Here is a 14,167-nt window from a genome sequence, read left to right as displayed (position 1 = left end):
CAGCCCTCCTGAAAAGGCCTTTGAATACAACACAAGGAGAGGTTTGGGTGTGCTGCCAAACCATCTGGCTGCAGGGCTAGCTGCCATACTGTAGGGCTCTGAACAGTGCTGCATTGTCAGGAGCATCCCCGGGGAGACAGCTGGGCAACACCCAAACGTGGCAGTGCTCACCACCAATCTGTGATGAAAATTTCTTCCTTAGCAGCTTCCATGGCATTTGCAACGTCTTCAAAGTACCACTTGGCATTGACATACCTGCAAAAGCAAACAGAGTGCAGAGTTATGCCTCCTCCCCTTCATTAAGCAAAGTACACAGCTGAAGAGAGATGGGCTTCTGTGTTAATGACATTTACGTTCTCATCTCAAAAGCAAACACAATTCAATTTCCAGAATCAGGACAATATGCAGGGAGAATTCTATGCTGCTATCAGTAGCTTGATGAAACAGCACAATAAGGGAATATTAAGTGCCTCTTGGCACTTCTGGCAACTTCACACAATATTCCTGGGTTCTGCTTGACATGCAAGCCAAGTTTGTCTCTCAGGAAGGGATGATGGAATGGTGCTTCCTTTGATTTATGGAAAGTACTCAGGCAGAGGTTGTTGCAAGGCAGATGGTTCAGGGAAAGTACTGGTCTGCTTCCAGCTAGAATCCAGTTTTTGAGGCACTTCTGGGAATGGAATAGTGCAGTCAGGTTACACTGGGGACAGAATGATTTCTCAGGGGCTGCTGTGTCCATAAAGCCCAGCCCAGCCCAGCCTCCTGACTATACCCAGATCTGCATTTGTTGATTCCCTCTTCTTCTCTTTATCCTTACAATGACAAATACCCAACACACCTTTGAAATTAAACATAACTTGACTTGCAAAACACAATGAGCTGTGACGCTGAGAGCTCCTGCCACCAGCACTGCTACTCCATCCCTGGTGCAGAAAGCCTCATTTTTTTTGCAACTTCTTTAATTATCACCAGTCCCCAAGCTCCCAGAGGCTACCAGCTGTGTTGGTGAGAGGTGCTGAGGGCAGGCAGGTAGCAGGTGCTCACCACTTGGCCAGGGTGTTCTCCTGCACGGCCGCGTAGGAGCCAAAGCGATGCTCCGTCAGAAAGTCCTTGCCGTGCTTGCGGATGAACTCGTCTATGCCCTGCCTCCACCACTGGGCATGTCTGTAGCTGTTACACTTCAGAATCAGTGACCTGTGAGAACACACGAAGCACAGGACAGCAGGCTGAAACCATTTCCATTTAATTGGGCTGCTCCTCGCCGCCTGTCCATGTTGGTAAATGCATCTGTACCAGTCATGTTTTATTTACGCAAAAAGCAGGGATGTCGCTGCTTTGTTTGCAAAAGAATGCACAGCACTGAGCTGCTCTGAGTGACTAACAGTATTGCAGTGCCAAGCATGAAAAACCCACCCATGTTTAAATTATTAGCACCAGCTTAACTTGGAGCTGGAGCCAGCCAATGTTGTATTTTTTAAGAGATGAATTTATACTGTGTGCTAACATAAAAACATTAAATATCTCTTTATCCCCCACTAGCATGTCTTTTGAGCAATACTGCATTGGGATGCAGAAGAAAACATCCCTTCTTGTAGCTTAAAGAGAACAGAAAGTCTAAAAAATTACCTAAGCAATTGCTGTTGAACCACACTGTGCAACTCGGCATGCACTATGCCCCCAGGCTCCAGTAATAACCACAGGGATGGACAAACAGAAGCTGCAAATGCCTCATTAAGGCATGGAAATAATCAGCATTAGGGCCAAATCCCCAGCAGGTCTAAGCACACCAGCAGCAGCCACCCAGGCTTGTTAACCTCTCCTGCAGAGCAGCATCGATTTCTACTTAAAAAGCAAGAGCAAACTAAAAGGGATAAACAAAGTTGTTTTCTTACCTGGAGAGATTGTCAATCTGCAACCCATATTTAGTTTCTGTTTCTTTCTGGCCTATCTTGATGTTGAATTCCTTATCAACCAGCAAGACAAAGGAAATGGCCCCTGAATCAGGCTTCATGTACATCAGGAAGGAGTCCTTCACCACCAGCCACCTGTACAGACACAGCAACCATGTCAACTGGATTTCACACCCATGCCAGGCCTTAAAACATGAGCCACAAAAAGAGCCAATAAAATGGAAAAGTGCTTCTTCAAAACATGTGCAAATCATTTATCTGGGAAATCTACTAAATGGCAAAAATTATTCTCAGGAGGTAGACTGGGGGTGGTATTCTTAAGCAGAAAAGTGTCTATTTTATGAACTTGGATAATGAATTTCAATTCAATACAGGACTTTTAGAGTTAATTACATAACTCCTTTTTACAGGAGTCTTTTAAAATATAGGTTCCCTTGTTAAACAAAAACCAGGAGAACCTCCCTGGTCATAAATCTCTGAGCATGAGGCAAGGTGCAACAAGCCTTCCTCCATTCCTAATTTTTATTCAGCTTGTATGCTATATGGGAGTTATTTGACATTTCTTACATTAATTCTGATGCTAGGATCACTTTCACTCCTATCAAAATATATGAACAAGGCATTTGGGAAAGCTTTTATTGCCAAGCAACAAGCACCCTGTTAGAAACACATGAGGAGGGATGACCGGCAGGTTTTACGTAAATATTGTACCCTGAAGGCAACTCTGGGAAAAAACACATTTTTTACTGTGAATGGCATTTCTAATTTTTTCTCCCCCTGCAGCGTAGCTGGGGTAACCAGCCCCCTCTGTCCCACACAGGTCTCCATCACCAGACCTTCTCTTCATTCTTCTGCACACTCAGAAACACACAAAGCAGCACAAAACACTGCAAAAATCTGTTCATTCTTGTATCTTTAGTAACAGCCTCAGCTCCTCATCTATTTCCCCTACTTTTTAATTAGATCCCGTAAGTTTTTTTCTTGCTTTCAGGGCCCTGAAAGAGTAACCTGGAATCACCTCTCATTTGGTGCCAAAATATCTCTCCTCTCTGTTTGGCCCATAATTTGACTCTTAAACATCCCACAGGGTGTATTTCCAAATACTCTCTCTTCTGTTTTTCCCAGGCATGAGGAGCCCTGCCTGTGCCCACCCACAGCTTCACCCCACTGTCCTCCTCCATCTCCTAAAATCCTTCCTTTAAATAACCCTCTCTGGGAAACATTACTGTTATTTGCTTATTTATTGATGCATAAACTATCAGTCCCAGTGGGCCAAGATGGGAATTTAGTGTCTCACTTGTGATATTCTGCACACAAACCCACTCAAACACTTCTCCTACCCCCTTTCTAGGCTCTAAAGAAAAATGGAGATCCATCAGAGCTGGATGTGCTACTGGCCCCACCAGAGCTTGAGGTTTGGACAGCACAAGAAAGGGTTAACTGAGGAATATCAAGAAGAAAGGGCATATTTTCCATAAAAAAGAAAAAGAATTGGTGACAATTTAATGATTTGACCTGAAGGAAGGTCACATCTTTGTATCCTTGTGCCCTCATTATAGAGATCTTCTGTAAACCTAAATTAGGAAATGTTGGAAAGACTGGGCAGAAACAGAACCTTTTCTTCACAAGAATGCAAAAGGGTTTTGTTGGAAAACAGCATTATTAAAGATAAAACTAATGACAGCCCATGGGTGATGCTAAAATCCAAAGGTGCATAATGCCTGGGGTAAGCTCCATTGACTAATAAATTTTGCTGTAAGACAGATAAGAGCTGTTTGGATTTTGAAATGGAGAGATATGCCTGGGAAGGGCATGCTCCAGGAAGTACTGCCTGCATTTTTTGGAGGCTGGCTGGTAACACAGGTACCCCCCCACAGCACACATCTCCCTGTGCTGCAGCCCCAGGCAACACAGAGACCTAACACAGAGGGTAAAGCAATGGGAACAGCAAATTATGTCTGTCTGCCACAGGAAGGGAACAGGAGAAAACACTGGGGTTCAATACCTGCAGTAATCAGCAAGAGGCAATACATAAATGTATTTAATGCCATGGTTAATTACCCCAAACAGCTCCTTAGCATTGCAGGTCACATCAGATTTGATCCTGCCCTGAAGCAGTCCAAAGAGTGTTTCAATTAATCGATTTTCATTTTGTAAATTGAGGAAGGGAAGCTCAGAAGGCCAGGCTGAAATCTGCCTGGAGCAGGTCACCAGCCACATTCCCTCCCAGAGACACAGAGCCACCTGTGCTCCCACAGCAGGGAAAGCTGGGCACAGTCATTCCTGTCAGCTCTAAGAAATCCCAGGTTTTCTCTGGAGTAACATGTCCCTTCTGTGAACTCACAAAGGAGAAAAAAAACCCCACCAGATGGAAGGGTGAGGTAGGGAATAGCCCACGGGCCCTTCCAACCTGAAAAACTGTGTCTTTCGTAAAAACAGCAAGATTCTCTCCCACAGATTCTTTGGGAAAAGAGAGACAACAGGGATTTGTGTGTGCCAGGGAGCACATCCCCCCAGGCAGCCCAGCAGTACCTTTTGGACCAGCGGTAGCACATCCTCCCTTGGCCACAGCAGTTGAGGCCGGGAATGCGGTGGCCCCCGGAGCGCTTCATGATGAACCCTTCTCTGCAAGGACACAACAGGGGCAGGGTGAGGCATGGGGCTCATCACCTGGAGCTGCTGGGGGGGTTTGCAACCCCCAGCCCTCGTGCCTAGAGCTGGCTCTGCAACTGTGCCCCAGCAGCCTCTGTGCTGTGCCCTAAAAGCTGGATGAAAGGCAAAAATAACCCTCCCCCAGAAGAAAATAATGGAGTTTTAAGAAGCACAGGGTCCCATTTTACAGCACTGGAAGCAGAAAATTAAGTGGCCCAACAGGGAGGGAAGAATGGAAACCCTGTAAGCACTGTCTTGTAAAGCAGCTCATTCTTAAAAACCTTTCTCCAAATTGTAGCATTTCTGTCTGAACAGTAATAATTTCTCATATCTAGATGGCAAAATATTCCCCAGTCAGTTAGTGATGAGAAAGGAAAGCTATTAATTTTAACAGCATTTATGTATAAAGCCATGCTCTTAGTGAATCAACTCACAAAGACAGCTCACAACTCACATGCCCTTCGGTCCCAGGTCATGGATGAATGACAGCTGGCTTACTCCAACAAACTCCATCTGGGAAAGAAAAAGAGATTCCCCCATTTTTATAACCCTGAAATCCACAAAAATGTTTGCTTCATCAAAGTGACCAGCCATAAAGACCTACAGAACATCCAGAGCAGATGTTATCCACCATCACTTAAGCATCTCCAAGAAGACCAAGGAAAGCATTTTGGTTGAGTTTTCTGTTTGTTTATTTCAGATGTACTTTGCAGAACACATTTCAGGACAATTACACTCAAATGCATCACAGAGACTCCCTGGTATTCTCCCTCCTGGATCTTCAGCTGAAAAAGGACTCAAGTTTGACACTGTTCAGGACTCTGTGTGATCCTGGCTGTCTACCTGAATCCTCCCCTTCCTCCAGGGACCCTCAAATAAATATTGCAAAGGAAATGAGGACACTCCATAGCAAGGAGAACCCTTTAAGTCCCCTACCCCATGGAGACACCACAGAAGGGTTCAGCCCCACAACCCACAAGCATCCTCCAAGGCCACTGCAGCAGGGCAGTGCTGGACACACATCACTGCCAACTGGCTCCAAAACCAAAATTCCACAGGAAAACCACAGTGGGGCAGGAGGAGAGCAAGTTCAAATCCCAAAGTCCAGGAACCTGCCTCCTAATGGCTCCTCCTGCTTCAGCAGGGATTGCAGGAACATAACAGTGAGCAAAGCTGGTGAGAAAGCTCAGCACGATTACATTCACCTCTAAAAATAGGACACTGGGCAATTTCAACTGAGCAGGCTTTTCTTGGCACAGCAGGACATTCCTGGCAGTCTGCTGGTTATTAGCCCTGGGCCCCTTTAGCAGGGAGAAACATTCTCCCAGGGTGTCCTGTGCAGGACAGGGCTGGGGCAGGCACAGCTCTGCAAAGAGGTCACACAGCAGAACCCTGTCTGCACCCAGGCACTTCTAATTTATTGGCACAGCAAGGTGGCCAAGTGCAGAAGGGTGATCAGGGCAGGTGTCACTGTCCCCTTGGCCAGGCAGAGGGAACTTCTAACAGCACATTTTGGCAATGAACCCTGCTGGGGCTGCAGCCCATGCTCCTGATTGCAGTGGGGACAGGAGGCAGCCTCAGTACCAGCTTCAGGATATGTCCACCCATACCTACAGCAACTCCAAGGAAAGGTTTTTTCTTCTCAAGGAAAGGGCCACTGTCATCTCTTTGGCAAACCAGCCTCAGGGTCCTCATCAGCAAAATCCAATTTTGGACCCCTAAGTCTCAAAGACATTTTCAGACACTAAGTATAACAAAAAGTATCAGTAAATTTGGGGTCTAAGTCTGTCTTGCCATTACAATGAGGTTAGCACAGGCTCCCTTCCCAATACCATCATTTTTTCCCAGAAAACAGCAGTAGAACTGAAGATCCTTCCATCTCCTCAAGCTCAGCTGCTCCTGGGATCTTCCCAAACTTCTCATATCAGCCAAAGCCATGAAGAAGAACAAAATATACAACTGCTTTCTTCTGAGTATCTCAAGGACATAAAGTAACCTCTCCTCAGCTGAGTCAATTCTAATGCTTTGATTTTAGGGGGATTTCAGCCTGTTTTCAGCAAGTGGTTAGAACAAGTCATTCCATGTTATTTTACCAACCATCTTGCTCTCTCTGCTCTCCCAAAGTGTTCTGGAAAAGCACCAGGTGTGACCAATGAATGTTTCAGCTGTTTCTGCAGCAACACTCAGAGCAGGGTGGGAAGTGCCTGAAAAAATCCAGTGTATCCTACAAGCCCTTATCAGAGGTCCCAAGCAAATTCTCAGGCCAGTTCTTTGTCTGGATCCCATTTTAACTTCATGGCCTTTCATATCAGACAAATCAGAAAGCCAGACATGTCTCTCACAGTGGGCACACACACACAAAAAGCATAGAAATGTCAAAACCCTTTGAAAATGCTGGCTGGAACCAGAAAGCTGGTAGGAATTTGAGGAGCACTGCATGCAGAGAAATAATTGTCCTCAAAGAAGCAAAAAGAAAAACCAAGAGGAAAAATTATTTGCAGAAACAGAACTACCACTACATAAAAGAGAAACAAAGATTGTCTGGCAGCACAGCCACCTCCTCTTCAGCCAAGCAGTCTCTGGAACAGCAGTGACAGGAGCCCATCCAACACATTGATCAAGCGTTGGTTTGTAAAAAAAAAAAAAAAAGTTAAATAAATTCCTGCAGTTAGAAGGAAAATTCCCCAGTGCAGTGCAAAACATCTGATGGAATGATTAATTGTTCCAATTAGCTATTTTTACTGTCACAGTGTCTCATCTGAGGTGCTCATCGTTCACAGAGAGGCTGGGAGAGGCAGGCAGGAGCTTTCATCTCGGTCACATCAGCATTCCTGCGCTGCCCAGCTGCCTCCCTGGGATCTGGCATCCCACTCTGGTTTCAGACAGACCCGCAGCAGGATGGCTGTGCTATGAGGTATGGCCAGGAGAATGCAGCTTCAGTGACACTGTTGTGCCAGACAGCAGTGATGGGCTGCAGGACAGGCTGTGGAAGGTGGAGAACCAGCTGCAAGGTGTTCAAACCATCCCGTCCTGCCAGCAATGTGGGGCATGCATGATTTATGTAAGTCAAAATTTCACAGAGCATCTTCATTTCAGAAAGGATTCAGCCTCTCCATGCTGCATTTTTTTTCACTTTGACCCTTGTTCTTTATTTAGTGGGTTCAGAAATGCATCAAAAGCTGATTAGCACTGGTCACTAGCAATCACATGGAATTACACATTCTCCAGAATGATATTGTTCAGCACAATTTCTTACACAAAAAAAAAATTGCTTATATAAAGTGAACATTAAAAAAAGCCCTAAACGTGCTGCATTTCAAGTGTAATAGCTTGAAATATTGATGGGTTGGGTGGGGACCTCCACAAAGATCCAAGCAAAGGATCTGCAACTGCATCAGAGGCAAAGTAGTAGCCTCTCTCACTTCTCAGCTGTTGCTAATTAAGATGAGGTTTTTACTCTCTCTCTAAAGTTCATGCAAAACATTACACACATACACACAATCCAATCAAATCTTACTTTTCCTTTTGCAAGTATGGGAGCTTGCACAAAAATAATGCAAAGATCCAATTACTAAAATTTTTAAACTGAATCCAATTAAGCCACAACATTTTGAGGCTATATTCCTCTGATTTCCAATTTTCAGAAAAAGAAGTGTGAACAATTAACACACTGAGATTCCCACAACAGTAATTGTCTTAAAGCACTTCAGCCCCAAAGTACTATAAGAAAGGTTTTGGAAGGAAGAAGAAGACATGAGATTTAATCACATAAATAATTTTTAAAATATTAAATATAAAAAGCTAGATGATGTACAACCTCTCCAACGCCATGTAGTCACTGTGGACCTGATCCTTAACCCAACCAGTGACTTCAGGTCTTCAGGCAAAACCACAAGCCTGACTTGCAGGCTTGACTGTCTTAGTGCATGGCACATCCTCCAGACAATGTAAAAAGCACTTTGCTCTCACTGGCAAATAATAAATTAACCACAAAAGCAAAATAAAACAAGTAAAAAAGCAAATTCATTAAATTGTGCAGCTCAGATGTAAAAAACCTCTCCTCAGAGATGCTCCTGACCCAAGCAGGCCCTTCGCAATGACCAAGGGTTACACTCCAGGCAGGTCTCAGCTTGCCTTTGCAACTCCATGCCTGATTTAACTGAGTTCCTGATTTTAAAAAAGTCCTCAGTGCATGGATTTGATGAGAGGAACACAAAGAAGTCCAAATGTGCTCCAAGATTAAGACAGTTACAGCATTTGTCAGCATCGGAGCAAAAGGCTTCTCAACCACAGGAAGAGCAAAGCCCTCATTTTGTTCTCAGGAGGACAAACACAGTTCCAGGGAAAGTGCCAGAAATCTCCACTTTAGTCTCCTCTGAGAATGGTGGGGGTGGTTTGGGTGCTGTTTTAAAGGAAGCACTTCCTTCCCTGTGCTTTCTTCCAGCATCGCCTGCAGGACCCGCGCCGCTACCACGGGCAGCAAATCCTCCCTGAACACTTCTCTGAGTTCAAATGCAATGAAAGCCAACAATAAACTGAGAATTGATGTGCAAAAGGGACATCTGGCTCCAGGGGCTGGGGACAGAAGGGCGATTCAGCCCAGGAGGGAGCACCCCACAGCTGCTGGGAAGGCAGGGCTGGCCCATCTCCTCTCCCAGCCCCCACCGTGCAGCCTTGTCTCGAACCACAGCCTGGCCAAAGCATCACCCACGTTCTCATAGGAGCAGAAACGTTCCAAAATATTTCAAAAAGGCAACGCCTGCCTAAAAGTGACAAGATGGATCCACACTGTAAAATAACTCTCCCCCGCTCTGCATATGCTACTGATCAAAATTGCCAAGTTATCCCAATCCTGCTTCTAGAACAAAAGATGACTCTTTTCCACAAGCAGCTCTTTAGTGCTTTGGAATTAAGCTCCACAGCCTGTCCCCTAAAGAAGCACTCTAAGGAATGCAGCTTCCTCAGCCTCAGCCTGAAGATTTCTTGCCATCCAGAGAGCAATGGCCAACCCCAATGGGCCCTTTGTCCTATGGACTAAGCAGCGCTCAACACTGAGCTCTGCAATAGAGCACGCACGGTTTTCAAGTTTTTATACACAACATCCAGCTATGAGCTGCCCAACATCTCTACATAACGGAAATCCTGCAAAATAGAAGAATTTCTAACAACAGCCAAAGTGGAAGAGAAGTGGCTGCTGCAGAAACCCAAAGTTCAGTCTGTATTTTTGGCTTGTTTGAAAACCAGGTGTTCCCAGCTATCACTCTGTGCTCAGAAATGTCACCAAACTTGGCAGCTACTCAGTGCGTGCATCAGATTCTGCTGGTAACACAAAAGATGAAGTAACACAGTCATTATGCAGCCAAAAAAAGGGGAAATAAATTACCATCCCCAAGAGATGTCACAGCTGCAGCTGACAGGTGAGGACTTCTGAAGAAACAGTCGAGGATGAATTTCGAAAGAAATATTTTTGCTTAAAATAGGCCTGAAGCTGGATTTGACATCTCTCCTCATTTCAAACAGTGTTGACTTGGGGAAATAAGCCAACTTTAAATAAGCCTTTGGAACTGACAAAACACTCACCTCTCTGGGTATCCCACACACACAAACTCAACACCACTAATGTCCAGGGAAACTGCACAGAATAGAAACCCGAGACAAATCTGCACCCAGAACCACCCACAAAGCCCAGACTGAAGGAGCAAATACAAATATGGTTTGGATTCCAATTTTTTAAGTATTTAGAACTGTAACTTATCTTACACAGTCTGCAGAATTAAACACAATCTCACCACATCATACATGTACAGCCAGCTGTCTGGACTGAACCAGCTTGAGCAGGTTATCACTGTGCTATACCAGCAACCACTGAGTCATTCCTTTGGTTTTAATCATATTACATCTGTGTTGGAGAAATCAGCTAAGCCAAAATGCTCACAAAACAGCTGTAAAATGTTTCTTGCAGAAGCTGCATGTTTGCTTCCAATGAATTCAGCATTTGTAAAGGGAATATTCTTTAGACACTTAAGCAAAGTAATTTCTACTTACTGTTCCATGGTAGTTCCTGTACATTGGCATTTTCAGGATATTTGTCAAGTAATCCTCCAGCTGTTTCTACAATTAAAATGTTGAAACTTTAGATAGGATGTGGAGGTTTTTCTTGAAAATTCCTGTAACCCAACTGTCTGGAATTAGGAAGCAATCAAGAAATCAGACCCACTTTTCAGTTTGAATGGATAAATAAATCCATTATTATGAGCTCACAGGATATCATAGCTCAGCACCATAAACAGTTGGCCATAAACAGGTTGTTTACTGTTCATAGTCCTGTGTTTGCACCTTCCACCAGCAGACCTGCTCCGTGGCAGGGTCACCTTGGAGGTAAACTTTTGTGACTGAGCTAAAGTTTCAGAACAATTTTAAATACCAAATCAGTCCCCATTGTTTCTGGCCCACAGGAATCAGCTTTGTGAGAAAACAGGCTCAGAGGCATTGAGAGAGCCTGTTTAACCAAAACAAAAGGTTCACAGGGCAAGTGACACAGGGACCATGCTGTGCTGTCCCAAGGACACAGAGAGAGCAGTGGCTGGGCCTGCCCTCCCAGCCAGGAAGGGAGAAGAGAAGAAACCATTATGGGAGAAGTAATCTCTTACCATCCTCATGATAAAAGGGAGAAGAAAAAATTGGACTGTCTGGGAATGGGAAACTGGGCACAGTCCTACAGTACACAAAGCAAACTGAAAGGAAACATGGGCTAAAAAAATAAAAAGCATCTATACAACAGTTTTCTTCCTCTTTTAAACCCACATCTCTCTCCTCAAACTTCCCACACATCAGAGAAGCTGTGAACAGCAGGGTTTCTGCATGGCACAGCCACAAGGCACAATCCTTTAATCCTCTGGGCCTTGAAGTTCCAGTGGCACTTCAGGGAGGGAGGGAAGGAGGGAGGGAGGGAGCAGCAGAAAGAAAACGATAAGCACAGCCTGAACAAACATGGAGTTTTTAACTTGTGAGCAGCAAAGCTGCAATGAAGAGGTAGGAAGACATCCACCCTCTCCATGGAAGGGCCCATCTGTTAACATCTGATGAAGTTACACAGAACACGTGTGCCTGGGCTAAAATTACCCACTTCAGCATCAATAGCCTGGCTGTCATCTCCTCTTTCAGAGGGGGATGGCACTGAAATCTCTCAGATTTTGATGGCCACGGGGCTGCCTTCATCACGCAACTTGACTCTGAAAACTGCCTTGTCTATCTTTAAATCAGAGCAGGTGGGAGGAGGGGAACCACCACTCCCAGCATCACGGTGTTCCTCAACTGCAGAGGGAAGCTCTGCCCACATGAGCCCCAGGAGCAGCACCCTCATCATTGTGCAGCAGAGAATTTGGCATTAAAGCTGGACTTGTCACAGCCAAACTTTGTCAAGAAAAATACTGTATTGATACCAAACAAGGGTGTTGATGGTGTGTGGCTTTGCAAGCTACCTGCCAGGCTTCTCTGCACCTCAGAGCATCCCTCTGGCCCCATAGGGAGGTGGCTCTTACCCTCCTGCTGGAGAAGTGCTCCTCCCGCACCGTGCTCTCTGCGGTGTGCGGCAGACTCGGCATCTGCCTCGGCTCTCCCCTTTTGATAGATTGTCTTCTCACTGTGTGACTGCAAGGAAAAACACACCCCAACATCAAGTCTCAGTGCTGCAAGTGTCTGTATGCCTCAATAAATAACCCTTCTGCTGCAATGCCTTTATTTTTTCTATCCGAGAAGTCAGCGTGCTTCAAGTGTCTTACAAACTAAAACACAACACAGAAGTATTAGTTTGATTCATGAGGGTCAGCTTTTGGTCTCATAAGGAAACGGAGTCTACATCCTGTTTTTAGGGCATTATGTTCCTCCAGCTCTTAACCCCTCATAATTTTACCTTTCCTACCATATTCTAACATTTGTCTGCCACAAAAAGTGTTCACTCACCTACATCACTTCTCTTCACACTTTTCCCTTTCCTCTTCTATTTCCAGCTATCCCAAGCACCAAGGCCAGCCTGGCCAGGGACCCCCATGCATCCCACATCCTGCCCACACTGTCAGAAAGCCACAAAGCTCCAGCAATTTCCATTAGCATTATCATAACCCTTCCCCAAGTTCAAGGTAAATCCAGCTCAAAAGCTGATGACCCAGGAGACGTTTCCTGCGTCAGCAGAGAGATATTTGCATCACTTAGATTACGGCTGCTGAACACATAGATTAAATATTTTTATCATAGCTCCTAAATATTCATGGAGACTGAATTCTTCTGCCCTTTCCTCCTTACAGCAAAGCAAATAGGACCAGTGAAGCCAAATAGATAACACATTAAGTTAACAGATCACACCCCCCAGAGCTGTGTCCGCACTCACCTCCTGGTGGGGATAGGGATGCGCACGAAGGCTTTGTACCTCAGCAGCTCCCTGTGAAACTCCTGGAAGTGCTTGAACTTCCTTTTCACGTGCCAGACAAACTCTCCATGGGTCAGCTCGATGGTATAAACATTGGGGCTTGGTACCTGCAGGGGAGAACATCACCACATGGCATGCAAGTTTTGAAATAAGCCATTTTCCTGCAGCTGCTCATCTAAAGAGCCTTTATTCAGCTTTACTTAAGGATTATTGTGTCTCACAATTTCTTGTTCTGCTTTATTAGGTTTTATAAATAGACAGACAACCTTCTCTCCTAAGCATTTTCTGAGACACAGGCATTGCTGCTTCCTCAGCCCATGAACAAGCAAGCACAAAATTAAGGCAGCATTTTAAACAGAGTTCTACAGAAATCAAACAAAATCTGTGAAGTTCTGACCTTCTTAGTGGAAGTAAATCGTTCAACTTCCAGCACACGCACTCGGACAGGACATCCCGAGAGGTACGTCTGCGTGCCCGGCTCCTTGAAGCCATGGGTGTGGTAGATGGCAGAGAAGGGAATGCACACTGCAAGGAGCACAAACCCACAGATCTGTTAGCTCAACAGCCTTGTAACAGGGCATGAAAGGCAGCAGACAGCAATGCTTTAACATGGGAGCATTTATACAGCATTAATTCCAGCAAAAGAGAGCAATTTTTATTAAAGAGAGCTCGAAGACAAGGTTACACAGAAGGACTTGACTTGAGAAGCTCAAGTATTAAGAGCCTTCAGGTTCTAAATCAGGGTCAATGCTGGGCTTGGTAAAACCACTGAGGCTGTAGCCTCCCTGCCAACAGATTGATAAAAGCCAGGCAGGACATGGGATGAGGACACAGGGGTGTTGACTCACCGGTGCCTTTGGGGTCAGTGAGCACCTCCGCGTCCACCTCCTCCCCCTCCACATGGAGCTCCCTGGTGTCCAGGCTCTCGATGATGTTGCTCATGTCTGCAGCGAGCTTCTTCAGCGTGGATGTGGCTGCATGGCTTTCTGCTCTCAGAGACATCTCAGGGGCCTGCGCTCAGGAGCCGCGGGGCGCTGCAGAGAGAGAGCAGAGCTGTCAGCACCTTCTCTGCAACACAGGGCTGAAGGAAACCACTGGAGATGCATGGACACATCTTCCTTCCATCCCCTTACCCACATTCTTCCCAACTATCCCACCCTACACACCCAATAGCAAATAT

At 45.4% G+C, this 14,167-nt stretch overlaps 1 protein-coding gene across 2 annotated transcripts in view; it reads right to left on the bottom strand.

Annotated features, from left to right (window-relative positions):
- Positions 1–14,167, bottom strand: part of PLD1 (phospholipase D1) — a 62,414-nt gene that overhangs the window by 31,395 nt on the left and 16,852 nt on the right. For both annotated transcript variants that reach the window (XM_074547440.1, XM_074547441.1), the window contains exons 2-11: positions 13,836–14,021; positions 13,385–13,512; positions 12,949–13,094; positions 12,104–12,212; positions 10,608–10,673; positions 5,017–5,075; positions 4,443–4,535; positions 1,893–2,045; positions 1,045–1,194; positions 172–255 (exon numbers count right to left, since the gene is read on the bottom strand). In XM_074547440.1, coding sequence (XP_074403541.1) covers positions 172–255; positions 1,045–1,194; positions 1,893–2,045; positions 4,443–4,535; positions 5,017–5,075; positions 10,608–10,673; positions 12,104–12,212; positions 12,949–13,094; positions 13,385–13,512; positions 13,836–13,989 — 1,142 coding nt within the window. In that variant the 5' untranslated portion in view covers positions 13,990–14,021. The remainder of the gene's footprint in view (positions 1–171; positions 256–1,044; positions 1,195–1,892; positions 2,046–4,442; positions 4,536–5,016; positions 5,076–10,607; positions 10,674–12,103; positions 12,213–12,948; positions 13,095–13,384; positions 13,513–13,835; positions 14,022–14,167) is intronic.

The sequence above is a fragment of the Zonotrichia albicollis genome, chromosome 9, assembly GCF_047830755.1.
Source record: "Zonotrichia albicollis isolate bZonAlb1 chromosome 9, bZonAlb1.hap1, whole genome shotgun sequence".
In the NCBI taxonomy this organism is placed as follows: Eukaryota; Metazoa; Chordata; class Aves; order Passeriformes; family Passerellidae; genus Zonotrichia; species Zonotrichia albicollis.
Note: the sequence above shows the minus strand (reverse complement) of the source record. Positions and strands in the feature narration are given on the sequence as shown.